Source organism: Pristiophorus japonicus, chromosome 3 (assembly GCF_044704955.1).
Source record: "Pristiophorus japonicus isolate sPriJap1 chromosome 3, sPriJap1.hap1, whole genome shotgun sequence".
Lineage (NCBI taxonomy): Eukaryota > Metazoa > Chordata > Chondrichthyes > Pristiophoridae > Pristiophorus > Pristiophorus japonicus.
Window position 1 is genome coordinate 251870193 of NC_091979.1, and position 19890 is coordinate 251890082.

Sequence of the window (19890 nt, forward strand, 5' to 3'; positions counted from 1 at the left end):
ATCTCTGGGCTGTTGTCTCTTACCAACTCCTTTCATATTTATAAGCTCCTTATTTCATAACCAGGCAAGTGCCACAGCTCGCTACAATATTGATCCAGTCTATCAAGTATTTAAACCAGTTGCTCCAGAGATATTTAGCTTCTCTACCTTGTATAGCACTGCCCTGACTCCTGCTCATTACTGCGTATTAGGCATTCAAACTGCAGCTGTTCCTATCTACTCTTCCCCCTCTCCCTGTTTATTTTTTGAAGGACACCTTTTTGTGCTGTCCTGGATCACAGTCTCACCTGTGCCTTTCTTCACACTGCAATATCTCTTTTTTGGCTCCTTTCCTCCTCTCTCTCACCCTGATTTTTTTTTTCTTTCTCGCCATCTGTTCTCTTCGGTTGTGGCCCCTTTTCTCTTTACCTAGCTCGTCTCCATCCAGTCTCTAGGAACAGTGCAGGTAGTTACTTTAGTAAACCTAAAACTTCAGTTTTTAGGTGATGAACAGAGATGTTGGGGTCATTAAAGAAGTTGAGACACAGGATCCTGAAATTATAAACCTTAATTTGTAAATAATTGAATTAAGAATAATGTCATTCTATTTTCATATTGGGTATTCCTAGTTGGAGAAATCATTCTTTTATTTAAGAAATGCTTGATATGCATGCAGTTGCTTTGCTGGCACCTACTTTAATCATATTTTATCCTTTTTGTTTATTGCAGGAATACTTTTACTGACGCATGATCCAGGAGACTTGGAATGTTCAACATGTGGATAGCAGTTCCGTTCCAGATTAAAGCTGGAGATGATGTCCATTAACGACAAATGTGCAGTTTGGTACCATATCAGACTTCTTGCTCCATTTTACTTGGTTTCCTAGAACATTTTAAATACGAACCGTTTAACCTTTGAAGATAGGAATTTGCTCCATTGTGTTTTTATAAACGTTACCTAGTTGGCTACTTATTTTGCAGCCACTATGAGTAGTACACTAGGAAAAGAAAAAGACTGCAAAGAAAAGGACCCTAAAGTTTCATTGGGAAAGGACAAAGAAAGGGATACAAAGGCTTCTGGTGGCTTTGGGAAAGATGGTAAAGAGAAAGAATCCAAGACCAAAGGGAAAGATGCCAAAGAAGGAAAGAAAGAATCTAGTGGGGTACAACCAGGCGTGCAATTCCAAGTGGACAATACAATAAAACGGCCAAATCCAGCACCAGGACGTAAAAAATCGAGTAATGCTGAAGTGGTTAAAGAGTTAAATAAGTGTCGTGAGGAGAATGCAATGCGTTTGGACTTGGCCAAGAGATCTATTCACATGCTTCCAACGTCAATCAAGGAATTGACCCAATTAACTGAGCTTTATTTGTATAGTAACAAGTTGCAGTGTTTGCCAGTAGAACTGGGATGCCTTGTGAACTTGGTCACCCTGGCACTGAGTGAGAATTCACTTACAAGTTTGCCTGACTCTCTCGATAATTTGAAGAAATTGCGAATGCTTGATCTACGGCACAACAAACTGCGAGAAATCCCTGCAGTAGTATACAAGCTGATTTCCCTCACCACTCTCTACCTGCGGTTTAACCGCATAACTACCGTGGAGAAGGACATCAGAAATCTATCCAAACTTACGATGCTGAGTATCCGCGAGAACAAAATTAAACAGCTCCCTGCTGAAATAGGTAGGTGTTCTGTGTCTTCCCTGAGTGTCCGGTGCAATTTTGATCCCTTTTCCTTGCAGGTTTATTGAAAATGTTATTGTGACATAACTGATTGCAGTGTTCTTTTTTGAGGGTTTCATTCTTTATTGATCTGTTTTTATGTGTATTGACTGCACACAGTTTAGCTATACAAATTGGAGTAATATCTCCAATACTAAATGCAAGTTCAATCATTTTTGTTAACTTGCGAAGAGGTGAGCAAGGGTTAAATTACGAGGTGAGATTACACAAATTAGGGTTACATTCCCTGTAATTTAGAAGGTTAAGGGGTGACTTGATTGAAGTTTTCAATTTATTAAGGGTACCAGATAAGGTAGATAGAGAGAAACTATTTCTGCTGGTTGGGAAGTCTGGAACTAGAGGGCATAGTCTTAAAAATTAGAGCCAGACCTTTCAGGAGTGAAATTAGGAAACGCTTCTACATAAATGGTGGTAGAAGTTCGGAACTCTTCTGCAAACAGAAATTGTTGCTAGATCAATTAATTTTAAATTTGAGATCGATAGCTTTTTGTTAACCAGTGGTATTGAGGGTTATGGAGCAAAGCTGGGTATATGGTCGCAGATCAGTCATGATCTCATTAAATGGCGGAACAGGTTCGAGGGGCTGAATGGCTTAATCCTGTTCCTATGTTCCGTGACAGGTGTAATATCTCAGTGGACCTCTGAAGTTCGGAAGTGCAAAACTGTAAACACTCTTATCAAATGCTTTGTCTGCACAGAATGCTGGAAGGCTGGCAGTGGATCACAAGGCAGTAATTCAGTCAGGGTTCAGAGGACATCCCGAACTGCAAGTATGAAGCCTGAGTCGTTCATCACCTGGACCCTGAGAATGGTTTACTGCCTGTACATCTGACAATCTTCCAGTATTATTTTGTATTTACTTTTTTAAAGGAACTAGTGCTTTTGATATCACAAGTTAATTCTGTGCGTATCTTTGTAGGACGCTGAAGTTACTTTGTAAATTAATTAACCCCTTTCATTAATGGAGCTGCAGGTGTGTGTGTCTTTTCAAAACTATTGAGAAAGGATTGGATTTCAGATGACTAACACTAGCAAGATTCTTTAATTATATCCTTTACATTGAAAATATGCTGGGAATTGTAGTCTATAGCTTTACATTTTTTAGTAAATGGGAACAAGGGATTAGTAATGCTGTTTAATGCCACAGTGCCCCTTTTTCTAACCAGTTTTACTTGTCATTAGCCAGGTTGTGATAGCTCTCCCTTTCTTGAGCCTATGCAGTGGGATTCAATAAATCACTGCAAAGCAAGTTAAGATAATGACTCAGAGATATTGCAATCGAGAGGAAAATGCCATTTATAGAAGATATTAAGTCTAGGTTCCTATCAACATTTCAGGGAAATACTTCAATATTTAAGTGTCTTCATTTCTTTGAAGGAAACTTTATTTTTTTAACATTGTTGCATCAAAAGTCTTGCTACCCTCTATCAATTTGTAGTGAATTCTTATATATTGGGCTTGTAGTAATTCACTGAACTGCAAATGAACTGATGTGGATGAAGCTTCATGTGAGTGAGAAAACATACCTACATTTAAAATGGCAATTCTATGCATAATGTTCTGTGAAACATTTGTGGCATTGCATTATTAGTAACTAGTGCCACACCACTAGTGAAAACATAGCGCCTCTTTCAACAGTAAATAGTAATTCCAGCATCATTTTCACTAACACATTGCCTCAGAATGAACTTCCTAAGAATGAGTGGTTACTGTAATGAGGGCTATGCAAATGTATTCTCAAATATTCTATCGAAGCATCAATTCAGATTTAAAAAACCCACAGTGATGCAGCTTATAACAGTTTTAGCTATTTGAATCATTGCTGCAGCCACATAGTTGCTAGCTTTGGCTTTAAAATTATTTATAAAAGTATTCACATTTACTGTGTTGGTTAGAGATTGGGCCATTGGGAGATGCCCATTTAATTGGTTCTCTGCCTCCTATGAACTCTCTTTGATATGAGCATGTGCTTCATCCTCGGCAGCTTCAGGTTTGAAAACTTGATTCCGTAGATTGTATTTTACAGTCGAGGCCAGTTCAGCAATTTTCCATTTAAATATTATTGACTGCAGTTGGAGACAAAATGAATATCCAATGTTCTTATCTGTGAATCTGTACGGCATCCCTTCCAACAGCAATATATCTTTCGAGAGATTTGCTGCACAACTCAACGCAGTTTTGAACTCCAAGTGGGGTCTAACATAGGCTCTGTACAACTGAAGTATCACTTCCTCACTCTTTTGTATTCCAACCCCCTTGCGATAAAGACCAGCATTCCATTAGCCTTTTTGATTACCTTTTGTACCTGTTCAAAAGCTTTGTGTTTTGTGTATAGAGACACCTAAATCCCTTTACTCCACCGCAACTCCTAGGGCCCAAGTTTCGAGCCGCGCCTAGAATGGCGCAGTCCCGACCTGGACGCCCGTTTTTCGCGCCTCAAAGTGCGCCTTAAAAAAACCCTCCGTATTCTCCACCTCCCTGCAGGCCCTCGGCGCTGAAAACAGTGCCGGGACCTCTGCACATGTGCGCTACAGTGGGCACGCAAGTGCAGTAGCTCCAGGCGCCCGAAACTGTGTGGGAGGGGCCCGAAGTACGCAGCCCCAAGCCTTGACCGAATGGCCTCACTGGGGCTGCGTGAATAAGGCTCCTCCCATGGCCAGCTCCTGCTTCCCGACCCGACTCGACTCAACTCCCGCTTCCCACCCCTGACACCCGCTCCCCCCCCTGCCCCCGGACCGGACCCGACATGACACCCGCGCTTTCCTCCCCCCCCCCCCCCCCCGCCCCCGCACCGGACCTGACACCCCCTACCCCCCGCCTCTGGACTGGATCCGACCTGACCTCCCTGCCCCCGACCTGACCTCCATCTCCCTCCCTCCCCCCAACCCGATCCCGAACCGAGCTCCCTCCCACCAACCCCCCGACCTGACCCAATGCCACCTACCTGTAAATCTGGTGCTGGGGACGGGCCCTGCCCGAAGTCTCGGACCCGGCCCGTTCAGCCTCCCTCCCCCATCTCCTTTTTTCTCTCTTTTCCCCCCCCCCCCCATCTCCTTTTCTCCCCCCCCATCTCCTTTTCTCCCCCCCCATCTCCTTTTCTCCCCCCCCATCTCCTTTTCTCCCCCCCCATCTCCTTTTCTCCCCCCCCATCTCCTTTTCTTCCCCCCCCATCTCCTTTTCTCCCCCCCATCTCCTTTTCTCCCCCCCCATCTCCTTTTCTCCCCCCCCATCTCCTTTTCTCCCCCCCCATCTCCTTTTCTCCCCCCCCATCTCCTTTTCTCCCCCCCATCTCCTTTTCTCCCCCCCATCTCCTTTTCTCCCCCCCCATCTCCTTTTCTCCCCCCCCATCTCCTTTTCTCCCCCCCCATCTCCTTTTCTCCCCCCCATCTCCTTTTCTCCCCCCCATCTCCTTTTCTCCCCCCCATCTCCTTTTCTCCCCCCCATCTCCTTTTCTCCCCCCCATCTCCTTTTCTCCCCCCCATCTCCTTTTCTCCCCCCCCATCTCCTTTTCTCCCCCCCCATCTCCTTTTCTCCCCCCCCATCTCCTTTTCTCCCCCCCCATCTCCTTTTCTCCCCCCCCATCTCCTTTTCTCCCCCCCCATCTCCTTTTCTCCCCCCCCCATCTCCTTTTCTCCCCCCCATCTCCTTTTCTCCCCCCCATCTCCTTTTCTCCCCCCCCCCATCTCCTTTTCTCCCCCCCCCCCATCTCCTTTTCTCCCCCCCCCCCATCTCCTTTTCTCCCCCCCCCCATCTCCTTTTCTCCCCCTCATCTCCTTTCTTCTCCCCCCCCCCCCCCATCTCCTTTCTTCTTCTCCCCCCCCCCCCATCTCCTTTCTTCTTCCCCCCCCCCCCCCATCTCCTTTCTTCTTCCCCCCCCCCCCATCTCCTTTCTTCTTCCCCCCCCCCCCCATCTCCTTTCCTTCCCCCCCCCCCCCCCCAATCTCCTTTTTCTCCCTCCTCCCCCCTCCCTCTGCTCGCTGTCAGAAACACAGACACTGACTGACACACACAGACAGACAGAGACACACTGAGGGGGGCATCCCAGCACGCTGTTGGAGGGCTCCCGGTGCTGATGTCGGTAAGTAGAAAATGTTTTATTTATTGATTTAAAAAAAAAATTATTTCTTATTAATTTTTTTTTGATTTTATTGGTTGATTTATTGATGTATTTATCATTTATTATTGATGATGGCTCTTTATTTGTAAAACTGAAGTGTTTAATGTTTGTAAACTTCCCTTTAAACACCCCCCCCCCCCCACCATTCCCTACGCCTGATTTGTAACCTACGCCTGATTTTCTAAAGTGTAGACAAGGTTTTTTCGAGCATACAAAAATTTTCACTTACTCCATTCTAAGTTAGTTTGGAGTAAGTTTTCACTCACGAAACTTTGAAATCAGGCGTAAGTGGCCGGACACGCCCCCTTTTGGAAAAAAAATTCTGTTCCAAAGTGAAACTGTTCTAACTGACTAGAACTGGAGCAAACTAAATGACGAGAATTCCGATTTCTAAGATACTCTGTTCTACACCAGTTGCTCCTAAAAAATCAGGAGCAAATCATGTGGACACTTGGGGCCCTAGTCTCTAAACCGTTGAGAAAATATTTTGATGAGGATGACCTCAAACCAGAATGATATCTGGGCTTTAAAGGGTACATTTTGAGGACAGGTTGCATAAACTTTGTTTGTAGTGCCTTCAATTTAGAAGGTTAAGAGTGATTTAATCAAAGGTTTAAAAATGATAAAGATATTCAATAGATTAGATCAAGGAACGGTTTCCTCTGGTTGGTGAATCCAAAAGAAGGGGACATAATCTTTAAATGATTGCAACGCCATTTAGGAGTGAAATCAGGAAGCACTTATCACACAAAGTCTAGTTGAAATCTGGAACATTCTTCTCTCACCCCACACCCATCCATAAGGCTGTGGCTGCTGGGTCAATTGAAATGTTCAAGACTGAGATTGATTTGTTGGGTATTACATTGGGTTACATAGGATATACAGCACAGAAACAGACCGTTTGGCCCAACCAGTCCATGCCAGTGTTTATGCTTCACTTGAACCTCCTCCCGTCTTTCCTCATCTAAATCTATCTGCATAACCCTATATTCCCTTCTCCCGCATATGCTTGTATAGCCTCCTCTTAAATGCATCTATACTATTCACTTCAACCACTCCGTGACAACGAGTTCCACATTCTCACCACTGTTTGGGTAAAGACGTTTCTTCTGAATTCCCTATTGCTTTTCTTTTTCAGCCTCAACCCCACAAGATGTCTTCGCTCCTCAAATTCTGCCCTTTTGAACATCCCTCATTATAACTGCTCAACCATTGGTGGCTGTGCCTTCAGATGTTTGAGCCCTAAGCTCTGGAACTCCCTCCCTGAACCTCTCTGCCTCTCTAACCTCTCTTTCCTCTAAGATACTCCTTATAACCTACCTCTTTAACTAAGCTTTTGGTAATCTGCCTTAATTTTTTCTTTGTGGCTCGGTGTCAAATTTATCTGTTTTGTCTTGTGATACTGTTGTGAAGCGCCCTGGGTTGTGTTACTACGTTAAAGGCGCTATATAAATACAAGTTATTGTTGATGACCTCTAGCTATGCTCTTCCCCACAAGTGGATACATTGGGCTCAAAATTGGCCCCTGCAGATTTTTGCCGCAATCACCAGAGTTGCGCCGCTTTTATAGGATGAAAAGGGCACCGAAAAAATGCCCTCCAATTCTGGCCGCTGTGTTGCCTCTCCTGGGGATTGGCACGGCGTGGCCAGTCGATTAGGGGGCGGAGCTAGGGCCCTGTGCCAGAAGCAGTGCCAGCAGCTCTTCACACGCGCATTGGAGTGTGCGCGCATGCACAGTAGTTCCTGCCCCTAGCCTCTCTGTGCGTGCTGCAGTGTGGAACCCAATGCGTCCCGCCCCTATCCCAGGCCGAGTGGCCTACCGCACAAGCCGGCCTGCTGCAGGAGAAAATGCGTCGTTCGGACCGGACATCGAGAACATGTGGCTGCAATGGCGTGTTGTAGTATGTTTATACTTAAGTACATAACTCCATAATTATTGCAAAATACGGGAAGCAGTTAGCTGCTGTTTGGTTATTTTAAAATGCGATTCCAAGTATGACTGGCACTATGCAGCTCTCCACTTTGAAGCCAGCTTAAAAGCTCCAGTTCAGCATTTTATCTCTTGTGCTTTGTTTGAATAGCATTGCTGTTTGCTGCTCATTATGTTAATGCTTGCTAAGATTTGTTGTGGCAAGTAATGATTTGTTGGCACAAGCAATGATGTGCTGCCACCCAGAAACTGTCATATCCTTTCCATTTGGGACTTTTTGCAGAATTATAGTAGTGGGGCAGAAATCACACTACACATGGTTAAGGGCTGAAGTCTATGGGGGTTTGCTGTGGGATTGTCCTTGTGCCGAATCACTTTCTTGAATTATCTTTAATTAGTTGAGAGATTAGGGCAATTTAATTCAACTATCTTTTACTTATTTTATTTTTGTAGTTTAAGCTTCCATGAATGCGTCTGTGTTTAGTAAATTAACTTTGCAAACTTTATCATGTCCTGTATAGCTGTTTGATCTTATTCACATTCTTTAGTCAAATAATTAAGTACCTACCTGATTTCTTTTCTCTCCGCAAGGGTTTTCTGTGCAGCCACAAGTGGCCACATACGCTGGCCTAAGTTAGTTTGGAGTAACTATTAGCTGTCCAAAGTGGCCTAAATGGCCAAAAGAGGTGTAGGTGGCTGGTAACTCCCCCTTTTGGAAAAAAAACTAAACTTAAAAAAAATCCTAACTAACTCACTTACACTGGCGCAAATTGAATGTGCAAAATGGGGATTTTTAAGATACTCCAGAAAAATTAAGTTGCTCCCAAAAAAAAGGGGCAACTCCTGGTCAATTTTGAGCCCTGTTCTCGCTGTATCCACTATCAAAACCTTTCGTAATTTTAAAGACCTCGGGTCACGCCTCAGCCTTTTTTCAAGAGACTCAGCCTGTTCATCTTTTCCTAATATGTATACCCTTGCATATCTGGTGTCATCCTTGTAAATCTTCTCTGCACCCTCTCCGATGCCTCTATATCCTTTTTATAATATGGCGACCAGAACTGTACACAGTACTCTCAAAGCTTCGATATAGGTTTAGCATAACTTCCCTACTTTTCAATTCTATGGGCTCAAATTTCCCCAACCCCTTTTTCTGGTGCCCTCATCCAAGGTGCGCTGCTTTTGTCCACCTTCAAGCGTACCGAAAATCTTCCTCCCGATTCCGATTGCTCCCCAGCCTCTCCTCGGTGGTGGCGTAGCATGGCCCAGTAGATTAGGGGTGGAGCCCGGTCCCGGCGCTGAAAACAGTGCTGGGACCTCTGCACATGTGCGCTAGAGTCTGCGCGCATGTGCAGTATCTCCTGGCAGGCCAAATCTCTGCGCGCTGCAGGCTGTGTGGGAGGGGCCCCAAAGCACGCCATCCTTAGCCCTGGCCGAATGGGCTCCCTCATTGGCGGCCTGCTGTGTTCACTAAGGTAGGACTTCTATTTTTTGTGTGTTATTTACTGATTGCTTATTACTTTGGTCTTGGTGCTTTAGGTGCAGGGTTCCTTCTATTTTTTATTAATTAATTGCTTATTACTTTTTGTGCTTGTTGCCAATGTACTGCTTTGTTTAGTGCTTGGTGCTTTAAATGTATTCTTCTTTAATGTTGCTGTGAAGGTGTTTAGTGCTGTGCAAGGTCCCCCTCCCCCCGCCAATCTCTGGCTGCCTGCGCTGATTTCTTAAGACACCGCAAGGTTTTTCTGAATGTACAAGAGTGCCCACTTACGCTGGCCTATGTTTGTTTGGAGTAACCTTTAGCTGGCTAAACTTGCTTAAAAAACTGTCTGGTAATGCCCCTTTTTGGAAAAAAAAACAAAACGTTAAAAAAAACCTAACTTAACTCACTTACACTGGCGCAAATTAAATGGCCAGAATTGCAACTAAAAAGATACTCCAGAAAAATCAAGTTGCTCCAAAAAAATGGAACAACTCCTGGGGAAATTTGGGTCCTCTAGAAATAAACCCTAGTGCTTTTTTTTTAATGGACTTACTAACCTGTGTCACAACTTTTAGCGATTTGTGTATTTGTACTCTGAGATCCCTTTGTTCCTTGACTCCACCGAGACTCTCACCCTCCAATTAATAAGTGTCCTCTCTATTCTTCCTACTAATATGTAATACCTCACATTTATTTGTATTGAACTTCATTTGCCAATTATATGCCCATTCTCCAAGTTTATTAATGACCCCCTGTAATTTGTTGCAGTCCTCCTCAGTACTGACTCACCCCCAATTTGGCATCATCCGCAAATTTAGAAATTGTGTCTTTGATTCCAAACTCTAAATTGTGAACAACAGTGGTCCCAACACTGATCCTTGTGGAACACCACTACCTACTTTCTGCCACTGTGAATAGCTACCTTTGATCCCTACTGCTTTGTCTTGAAGCCAGCTTTCCATCCATTCTGCTACTTGTCCCCTGACTTCGCATTCTCTGACCTTGTTTATCGTCGTCGTCCCATCCCCTCGGAATCTTCTTTGAGAATGAGCCCTTAGGTGGCTGTACAATCCAATACAAGAACCACAGTCTCTGTCACAGGTTGCACAGATAGCCGTTGAGGGAAAGGGTGGGCAGGGAGTCTGGTTTGCTGCACACTCCTTCCGCTGCCTGCGCTTGATTTCTGCATGCTCTTGGCGACGATACGCGAGGAACTCAGCACCCTCCCGAATGCACTTCCTCTACTTAAGGCGGTCTATGGCCAAGGACTCCCAAGTGTCAGTGGGTATGTCGCACTTTATCAGGGAGGCTTTGAGAGTGTCCTTATAATGTTTCCTCTGCTCGCCTTTGGCTCGTTTGCCGTGGACGAGTTCCGAGTGGAGTGCTTGCTTTGGGTGTGTCGTGCCTGGCATGCGGACTAGTGGCCTACCCAGCGGAGCTGATCAAGTGCGGTCAGTGTTTCAATGCTGGGGATGTTGGCCTGGACAAGGACGCGAATGTTTGTGCGTCTGTCCTCCCAGGGGATTTGCAGGATCTTCGGAGACATCGCTGGTGATGTCTACTGTACATGGTCCACGTCTCTGAGCCATATGATGTGATTGGGATTACGGAGACGTGGCTCCAGGATGATCAGGGCTGGGAACTCAACATTCAGGGGTATTCAACATTCAGGAAGGATAGAATAAAAGGAAAAGGAGGTGGGGTAGCATTGCTGGTTAAAGAGGAGATTAATGCAATAGTTAGGAAAGACATTAGCTTGGATGATGTGGAATCTATATGGGTAGAGCTGCAGAACACCAAAGGGCAAAAAACGTTAGTAGGAGTTGTGTACAGACCTCCAAACAGTAATAGGGATGTTGGGGAGGGCATCAAACAGGAAATTAGGGGTGCATGCAATAAAGGTGTAGCAGTTATAATGGGTGACTTTAATATGCACATAGATTGGGCTAGCCAAACTGGAAGCAATACGGTGGAGGAGGATTTCCTGGAGTGCATAAGGGATGGTTTTCTAGACCAATATGTTGAGGAACCAACTAGGGGGGAGGCCATCTTAGACTGGGTGTTGTGTAATGAGAGAGGATTAATTAGCAATCTCATTGTGCGAGGCCCCTTGGGGAAGAGTGACCATAATATGGTGGAATTCTGCATTAGGATGGAGAATGAAACAGTAAATTCAGAGACCATGGTCCAGAACTTAAAGAAGGGTAACTTTGAAGGTATGAGGCGAGAATTGGCTAGGATAGATTGGCGAATGATACTTAGGGGGTTGACTGTGGATGGGCAATGGCAGACATTTAGAGACCGCATGGATGAAGTACAACAATTGTACATTCCTGTCTGGCGTAAAAATAAAAAGGGGAAGGTGGCTCAACCGTGGCTATCTAGGGAAATCAGGGATAGTATTAAAGCCAAGGAAGTGGCATACAAATTGGCCAGAAATAGCAGCGAACCTGGGGACTGGGAGAAATTTAGAACTCAGCAGAGGAGGACAAAGGGTTTGATTAGGACAGGGAAAATGGAGTACGAGAAGAAGCTTGCAGGGAACATTAAGGCGGATTGCAAAAGTTTCTATAGGTATGTAAAGAGAAAAAGGTTGGTGAAGACAAACGTAGGTCCCCTGCAGTCAGAATCAGGGGAAGTCATAACGGGGAACAAAGAAATGGCGGATCAATTGAACAAGTACTTTGGTTCGGTATTCACTATGGAGGATACAAACAACCTTCCGGATATAAAAGGGGTCAGAGGGTCTAGTAAGGAAGAGGAACTGAGGGAAATCTTTATTAGTCGGGAAATTGTGTTGGGGAAATTGATGGGATTGAAGGCAGATAAATCCCCAGGGCCTGATGGCCTGCATCCTAGAGTACTTAAGGAGGTGGCCTTGGAAATAGCGGATGCATTGACAGTCATTTTCCAACATTCCATTGACTCTGGATCAGTTCCTATGGAGTGGAGGGTAGCCAATGTAACCCCACTTTTTAAAAAAGGAGGGAGAGAGAAAACAGGGAATTATAGACCGGTCAGCCTGACCTCAGTAGTGGGTAAAATGATGGAATCAATTATTAAGGATGTCATAGCAGTGCATCTGGAAAATGGTGACATGATAGGTCCAAGTCAGCATGGATTTGTGAAAGGGAAATCATGCTTGACAAATCTTCTGGAATTTTTTGAGGATGTTTCCAGTAAAGTGGACAAAGGAGAACCAGTTGATGTGGTATATTTGGACTTTCAGAAGGCTTTCGACAAGGTCCCACACAAGAGATTAATGTGCAAAGTTAAAGCACATGGGATTGGGGGTAGTGTGCTGACGTGGATTGAGAACTGGTTGTCAGACAGGAAGCAAAGAGTAGGAGTAAACGGGTACTTTTCAGAATGGCAGGCAGTGACTAGTGGAGTGCCGCAAGGTTCTGTGCTGGGGCCCCAGCTGTTTACATTGTACATTAATGATTTAGACGAGGGGATTAAATGCAGTATCTCCAAATTTGCGGATGATACTAAGTTGGGTGGCAGTGTGAGCTGCGAGGAGGATGCTATTAGGCTGCAGAGTGACTTGGATAGGTTAGGTGAGTGGGCAAATGCATGGCAGATGAAGTATAATGTGGATAAATGTGAGGTTATCCACTTTGGTGGTAAAAACAGAGAGACAGACTATTATCTGAATGGTGACAGATTAGGAAAAGGGAAGGTGCAACGAGACCTGGGTGTCATGGTACATCAGTCATTGAAGGTTGGCATGCAGGTACAGCAGGTGGTTAAGAAAGCAAATGGCATGTTGGCCTTCATAGCGAGGGGATTTGAATACAGGGGCAGGGAGGTGTTGCTACAGTTGTACAGGGCCTTGGTGAGGCCACACCTGGAGTATTGTGTACAGTTTTGGTCTCCTAACTTGAGGAAGGACATTCTTGCTATTGAGGGAGTGCAGCGAAGGTTCACCAGACTGATTCCCGGGATGGCGGGACTGACCTATCAAGAAAGATTGGATCAATTGGGCTTGTATTCACTGGAGTTCAGAAGAATGAGAGGGGACCTCATAGAAACGTTTAAAATTCTGACGGGTTTAGACAGGTTAGATGCAGAAAGAATGTTCCCAATGTTGGGGAAGTCCAGAACCAGGGGTCACAGTCTGAGGATAAGGGGTAAGCCATTTAGGACCGAGATGAGGAGAAACTTCTTCACCCAGAGAGTGGTGAACCTGTGGAATTCTCTACCACAGAAAGTAGTTGAGGCCAATTCACTAAATATATTCAAAAGGGAGTTAGATGAAGTCCTTACTACTCGGGGGATCAAGGGTTATGGCGAGAAAGCAGGAAGGGGGTACTGAAGTTTCATGTTCAGCCATGAACTCATTGAATGGCGGTGCAGGCTAGAAGGGCTGAATGGCCTGCTCCTGCACCTATTTTCTATGTTTCTATGTTTCTATGTTTCTATACAGGAGGGTGGGTATTACTACGGCCTTGTAGACCATGAGCTTGGTGACAGTTTTGAGGGACTGATCTTCAGACACTCTTTTCCTCAGGTGGCCGAAAGCTGCACTGGAGGTGGTGTTGGATCTCATCATCAATGCCTGCTCTTGTTGATAGGAGGCTCCCGAGATGGGGAAGTGGTCCAGGTTGTCCAGGGCCACACTGTGGATCTTGATGTTTGGGGGGCAGTGCTGTGCGGCGAGGACAGGCTGGTGGAGGACCTTTGTCTTACTAATGTTTAGCGTAAGGCCCATGCTTTCATACGCCTCAGTAAATACGTCGACTATGTCCTGGAGTTCAGCTTGTGTGTGTGCACAGACGCAGGCGTCATCCGCATACTGTAGCTCGACGATAGGTTGGAGTGGTCTTGGACCTGGCCTGGAGACAACAAAGGTTGAACAGCTTCCCACTGGTTCTGTAGTTTAGCTCCACTCCAGCGGGGAGCTTATGAACTGTGAGGTGGAGCATGGCATCGAGGAAGATTGAGAAGAGGGTTGGGGCGACGATGCAGCCCTGCTTGACCCCGGACATGAATTGAGTCTGTGATGGATCCGTTGGTAAGGATCACGGCTTGCATGTCGTTGTGGAGCAGGCAGAGTATGGTGACTTACTTTTGGGGGCATTCGAAACTGAGGAGGATGCTCCATAGACCCTCGAGGTTGACAAGTGTCGAAGGCCTTTGTAAGGCCCAAGAAGGCCATGTATAAGGGCTGGCACTGTTCCCTGCATTTTTCCTGCAGCTGTCGCGCTGCAAAGATCATGTCCATTATGCCCTGGAGGGGACGAAATCTGCACTGTGACTCTGGGAGAAGTTCCTTGGCCACGGAGAGAAGATGGTTGAGGAGGACTCGAGCGACGACTTTCCCAGTGGTTGATAGGGAGATTCCTCTGTAGTTGCCGCAGTCGGACTTGTCGTCTTTTTTTAAAGATGATCACGATCACTGCATCTCTAAGATCTCACGTCATGCTCTCCTCCCTCCAGATGAGAAAGGTGAGGTTCGCGCCAGTAACGCTTCTCCGCCATACTTCAGTGCCTCAGCAGGGATTCCATCCGCTCCCGTAGCCGTGTTGTTTTTTTAGCTGTCTTATGGCCTTTTCTACCTCATGCAGTGTTGGTATCTCACTGAGGTGGTAGCGGGTAGCATGCTGTGGGATGGAGTCGAGAACATTCAAGTCAAAGGCAGAGTCTCGGTTGAGGAGATCTTCGAAGTGTTCCTTCCAGCGGGCCCTGACTGCCTCGGTGTCCTTGATGAGTGTTTCCCTGTTCTTGGCCAGGAGTGGGGTGGGGCCTTGGGAGTTTGGTCCGTATGTGGCCTTGACTGCGGTGAAGAATCCTCGCACATCATGGCTGTCGGCCAGCTGCTGTATCTCTTGTGCTTTCTCCATCCACCACCTGTTCTTTAGGTCCCGGATATTTTGTTCGACCTTAGCCTTTAGCCGCCTGTAATGCTGCTTTGCTGCTCCTGAGTTGGGTTACTGTTTAAGGCTCAGAAATGCCCTGTGCTTGCAGTCTATTAGTTCTTGAATCTCCTGATCATTCTCATCAAACCAGTCCTGGTGTTTCCTGGTTGAGTGACTGAGCGTCTCCTTGCAGACACTGGTTATAGAGGCTTGGAGGGCAGACCAAGCGCTGTGGGCATTCTGCATCTCTGGGTCATCAAGACACGGCAGGTTAGCTGTGAGGCGCTGACTGTAAAGGGCTCTCTTAGCTGGGTCCTTAAGTGCCCCGGCATTGACTTTTTTGAGACATTGCTTCTGCTGCCCCCTTCGCTTTGGGGCTATGTTGATTTCAATGATGGATCAGATTAGGCGGTGGTCCGTCCAGCAGTCGTCGGCTCCTGTCGTGGCACGGCTAATGCGCACATCCTTGCGATCCCTGGCTCGGACGATGACATAGTCGAGCAGGTGTCAGTGCTTGGAGCGAGGGTGTCACCATGATGCCTTGTATTTGTGTCTCTGGCGGAACAAGGTGTTGGTAATGACAAGTTCATGCTCTAGCCATTTTGTCAGGAGTAGGATACTGCTTGAGTTGGCTTTCCCTACCCCCTCTCTGCCACTCGCGTCTCCCCAGAGGTCTGTGTCCCTGCCAACCCTGGCGTTGAAGTCGCCAAGGAGGATCAGTCTGTCGTCCGCAGGGACGCAGGTCAGGGACTTTGAGGTTGGAGTAAAAACCCTCTGGCCTCATCTGTTGCATCGAGTATTGGGGCGTAAGAACTGATGACTGTGGTGCACTGGTTCCGCGATAGGGGGAGTTGAAGCGTCATGAGGCGTTCGTTAGCTCTGCAGGGGGGGTCTTTGAGGTGGTCGACCAGCTCGTTTTTGATGAAGCCGACTCCGTGGAGGTGGCGTTCTGCCTCTGGTTTCCCTTTCCAGCAGAAGGTGTAACCTCCACCTTGTTCCTTGAGCTGGCCTTCCCCTGCCTGCTGGGTCTCATTTAGGGCGGCCATGACGATATCAAAGTGTCTTAAGTTCCCGGGCAACTATGGCGGTGCAGTGTTCCAGTCTGTCGCTGTTGGGGTTGTCCATGAGGATCCTGACGTTCCAGGACTCAAACTTCATGTTAGAGGAGTGGAAGATGCCTATGCATGATTTCTTTTAACATGGAGTGATCGTTGCACATTGGCTACCACATAGACTTAACTGAGCGAGGTCTTGGTCCAGTGGCAAGGAGTCCAGGATGACTGGAGACCAGGCACTGCTATATGGCCCTAATTGCCTACGGCGAGATGTTGGCCGTAGACTCGGCGCTGGGTAGCGCCGTCGATGGTAGGTGGTCCAAGGTTTGTTTAGGGGCAGGCATTGGGGGGGGGGGGGGGCGGCTAGCGGTGCACTGGGGTTCAGAAGGGGGGGGGGTGGGGGGGGGGTCACAGCCATTGTACTCACCAGTGCTGGAGGAGGAGAGGAGACCAGGCCATCAGTGGAGAAGGAGAGGTCCAAATGGGTAGGGGTGGGGGGAGGAGGTGGAGGCCCGATAGGCAGGTGCAGCCGCCCGATAGCCAGGTGCAGCCGCCCAGTCGTCGCAGGAGGTACAGGTCGCATTGAGTCATCTAACCGCTGCAGGAGGTCCAGCCAGGAGGCAGGCCCAGGTCGCGTCGCGTCGAGTCAGCAGGAGGTCCAGCCGGGAGGTCCAGGTCGCGTCGAGTTGTCCAGCCGCTGCGGGAGATCCAGGTCGCATCGAGTCAGCAGGAGGTAGAGCTGGGAAACGCCGATGTGCGGTATGGTGGAAGGCCTGAGGGTAGGCCCGAACTTTGGGAATCACGGGTTGGGGTTAGGGTGGGGATTTAAGTCTTTAAGCCCCCCTATTGGGGCCTATTAGGGCTGGGGCTTGGGGAAATTTAGTGGGAGGGGAGAGGTTGAGGGCCGAGGAGCTGTTTAGCAGGGGAGCTCCCTAGGGAGCTGCTACCCCGACGGCCGCAATAGTGGGGATACCTTATTGAAGGACTTTTGAAAATCTAGATAAATTACATCGGCATTACTTACCATTGTCTACTCTGAACTTTTTGAAGCGGTAATAATGAGGTTGGTCAAGCAAGACTTTCCCTTTTGAAATCTATGCTGACTTAGTTATATTTTTGGTTTCTAGATGTTCTATTTTCTCCTTTAGTAGGGATTCCATTATTATTCCTACCACCGATGTTATGCTGACTGGTCTATAATTCCTTGGACATGTTCTATCTTCCTTCTTAAATATAGATACAGGTCCTCTGGCATAACACCTTTTTCTAACTAATTGTTATTTTGTTAAAAGCAATATGATATGTTTTATGTTTTAAAGAATTTTGGGTATGTCACTTTTTGCAGTTAAGGATAATAGATTTGCTCTTCAATTTTTTTGGTGTTGCCATTTCAAAAGTTTGTACTGTTCTAACCTATGTACACAGACTTGGAAAGTTACAAAATTCAACTTTTAAAAAAAAATGCTGAAGTCCAGAAGAAACTCCATTTAGTACTAAGTAATTGAACTGAAAATATTTATATTTTTTATTACATGTATGCGTAATATGTATGTATGACTATTTTCTGGATACATATTAAAGCATAGTTCTTGGCAAAGTATGGAAGTTGCAGTGTACCATTACCATTTAATCGTATTATTGATTGGAACCGTTTAATTTATTGGTAAATTTGTTTTTGTTTGGGAGGCGGTTAGGACGCTCTTTCAAGGCCAGTAACAGGGCCCAATTTTCCCCAACCCCTTTTTTTCGGCACACTTACTTTAAATGCGGCGACTTTGCGCGCTGGAAACGGTGCCGAAAAAAAGTGTCCCCATCCTGCCCGCTCTGCCGAGTCTTCGGTGTCCCAGCATGGCGTACATAGTGAAGTGGGGGGCGGAGCAACAGCCCAGTGCAGAAAGCACTGCCGGCAGCTGCGCACTTGCGCAGTGAAGTCTGCGCGCATGCTCCTCTCCCTCCCAGCGTGTCCTGCGGGCTGTGAGCAGGACCCGATGCTCGCAGTCCCTATCCCCGGCCAAAGGGACGCCCGATGTTCGCCGCACCCTATCCCCGGCCGAGTGGCCTCCCGTGTGGCCGGCCCGCTGAGTTCCCGGGCCGAGGTAGGACTTCAGTTTTATTCTTTATTTATTGATGGTTGTGCTTTGTTTAGTGAGGAGAGTTTTGATTGTGGAAGGAGGAGAGTTTTGGCGGGGTGGGGGGAAGAAAGAGTGTTTTGATGGGAGGGAACGGGGGAGAAAGAGTGTATTGGTGGGGGGGAGGGAGGGAACTTTAAATTAAAAAAAAAAAAACTTGATTCTGGCATAAAGGTAGGACTTCTATTTTTTATTTATTATTGATTGATTGCTTATTACTATTTGGCCTTTGTTTAGTGCTTTATAAGTCTTGGTGCAGGTCCTCGGCTTCCTTGTATTTTTTATTATTGAATGGTTATTTTTGTGCTTTGTTTAGTGCTTTGTAAGTCTTGGTGCTTTAAATGTGCTAACCTGCGCCAAATTCTTAACTGCCCGCAATGTTTTTCAGAGCTGGCTACATACGCTGACCTAAGTCGATTTGGAGTAAGTGTTTGCTGGCCAAAGTGGCATAAATGGCCAAAACTGGCGTACGTGTCTGGGAACGCCCTCTTTTGGGGGGGGGGGGGGGGAGGAAACTGACCTTTTTAAAAAAAAAATCGTACCAAACTAACCTTAAAAAAAAATCGTTCGTACCTAACTGACTTACTCTGGAGCAAATTTTTGGAGGAAAATGGCGTTTTCTAACTTACGGCAGAAAAAACAACTTACTCCAAAAAAAAAATTGATGCAAGTCATGGCCAAAATTGGGCCTTTAATGAGTAGCTTAATTCTTTGACCCACAGAAACAGGACCAAGACAAATGGGTAATTGATGCCAGTAGAGTGGATGTTGTAGCTAATTTAATATCCTGCCACATCCAAGACTTTTACTATTCAGATCAGCTTACCATTGCTGTGGTTATGCAGAATATCTGATGTGGAGCAGAGAGAAACGTGAGCCGGCACAAAAATTAAGCTTTCATCCAATATTTCATTTCTTTTTTTTACTGTGAATTTGGTGAAGCGTAGTGTTTCACCACACTTGTGGTCTGGGGAAAGGGAGGCTATTTATGTGTAGCCTTTTGTTATCTTAAGATCAATCACTTTGCAGGAATTTTTGCATTAGTAGAGTTCCTTATGGAGTTTGTTAATTGCAAGGCCGAATGGAATGTCCAGTATGTTGCACATTTTCCTCAATTGGGTAAATGTGGATTATTCATTTGTACGTTGCTGCTTTTGTAGTGTTACATTGCAATTAGAATTAGAGGATGCACAGCTACACATAGTGACAATTTAATGCTTTTTGCTGCCCACTATAACTGAAACAGGCAGTTAACTGACACCACCCCAATAAAAGGAACTGCCGTGTCAGACAAACTGGTTAACTGTTTGAGGACTGCAGTAGTAGTTTAAGCTAAGTCTTCCAACTGTGCTAATCGAATAAAGGTTTGCATAGATTTTTAATGAGCAAAATGTTCCGTTTTAAAATGGCATAGGGCAGGCTATTGCATTTAAGAACATAAGAATTAGGAACAGGAGTAGGCCATCTAGCCCCTCGAGCCTGCTCCGCCATTCAACAAGATCATGGCTGATCTGGCCGTGGACTCAGCTCCACTTACCCGCCCGCTCCCCATAACCCTTAATTCCCTTATTGGTTAAAAATCTATCTATATGT

General features: G+C 46.2%; 1 protein-coding gene across 1 annotated transcript in view; it reads left to right on the top strand.

Annotated features, from left to right (window-relative positions):
* Positions 1-19890, top strand: part of shoc2 (SHOC2 leucine rich repeat scaffold protein) — a 127192-nt gene that overhangs the window by 47697 nt on the left and 59605 nt on the right. The window contains exon 2 of the mRNA XM_070876547.1: positions 709-1665. Coding sequence (XP_070732648.1) covers positions 966-1665 — 700 coding nt within the window. The 5' untranslated portion in view covers positions 709-965. The remainder of the gene's footprint in view (positions 1-708; positions 1666-19890) is intronic.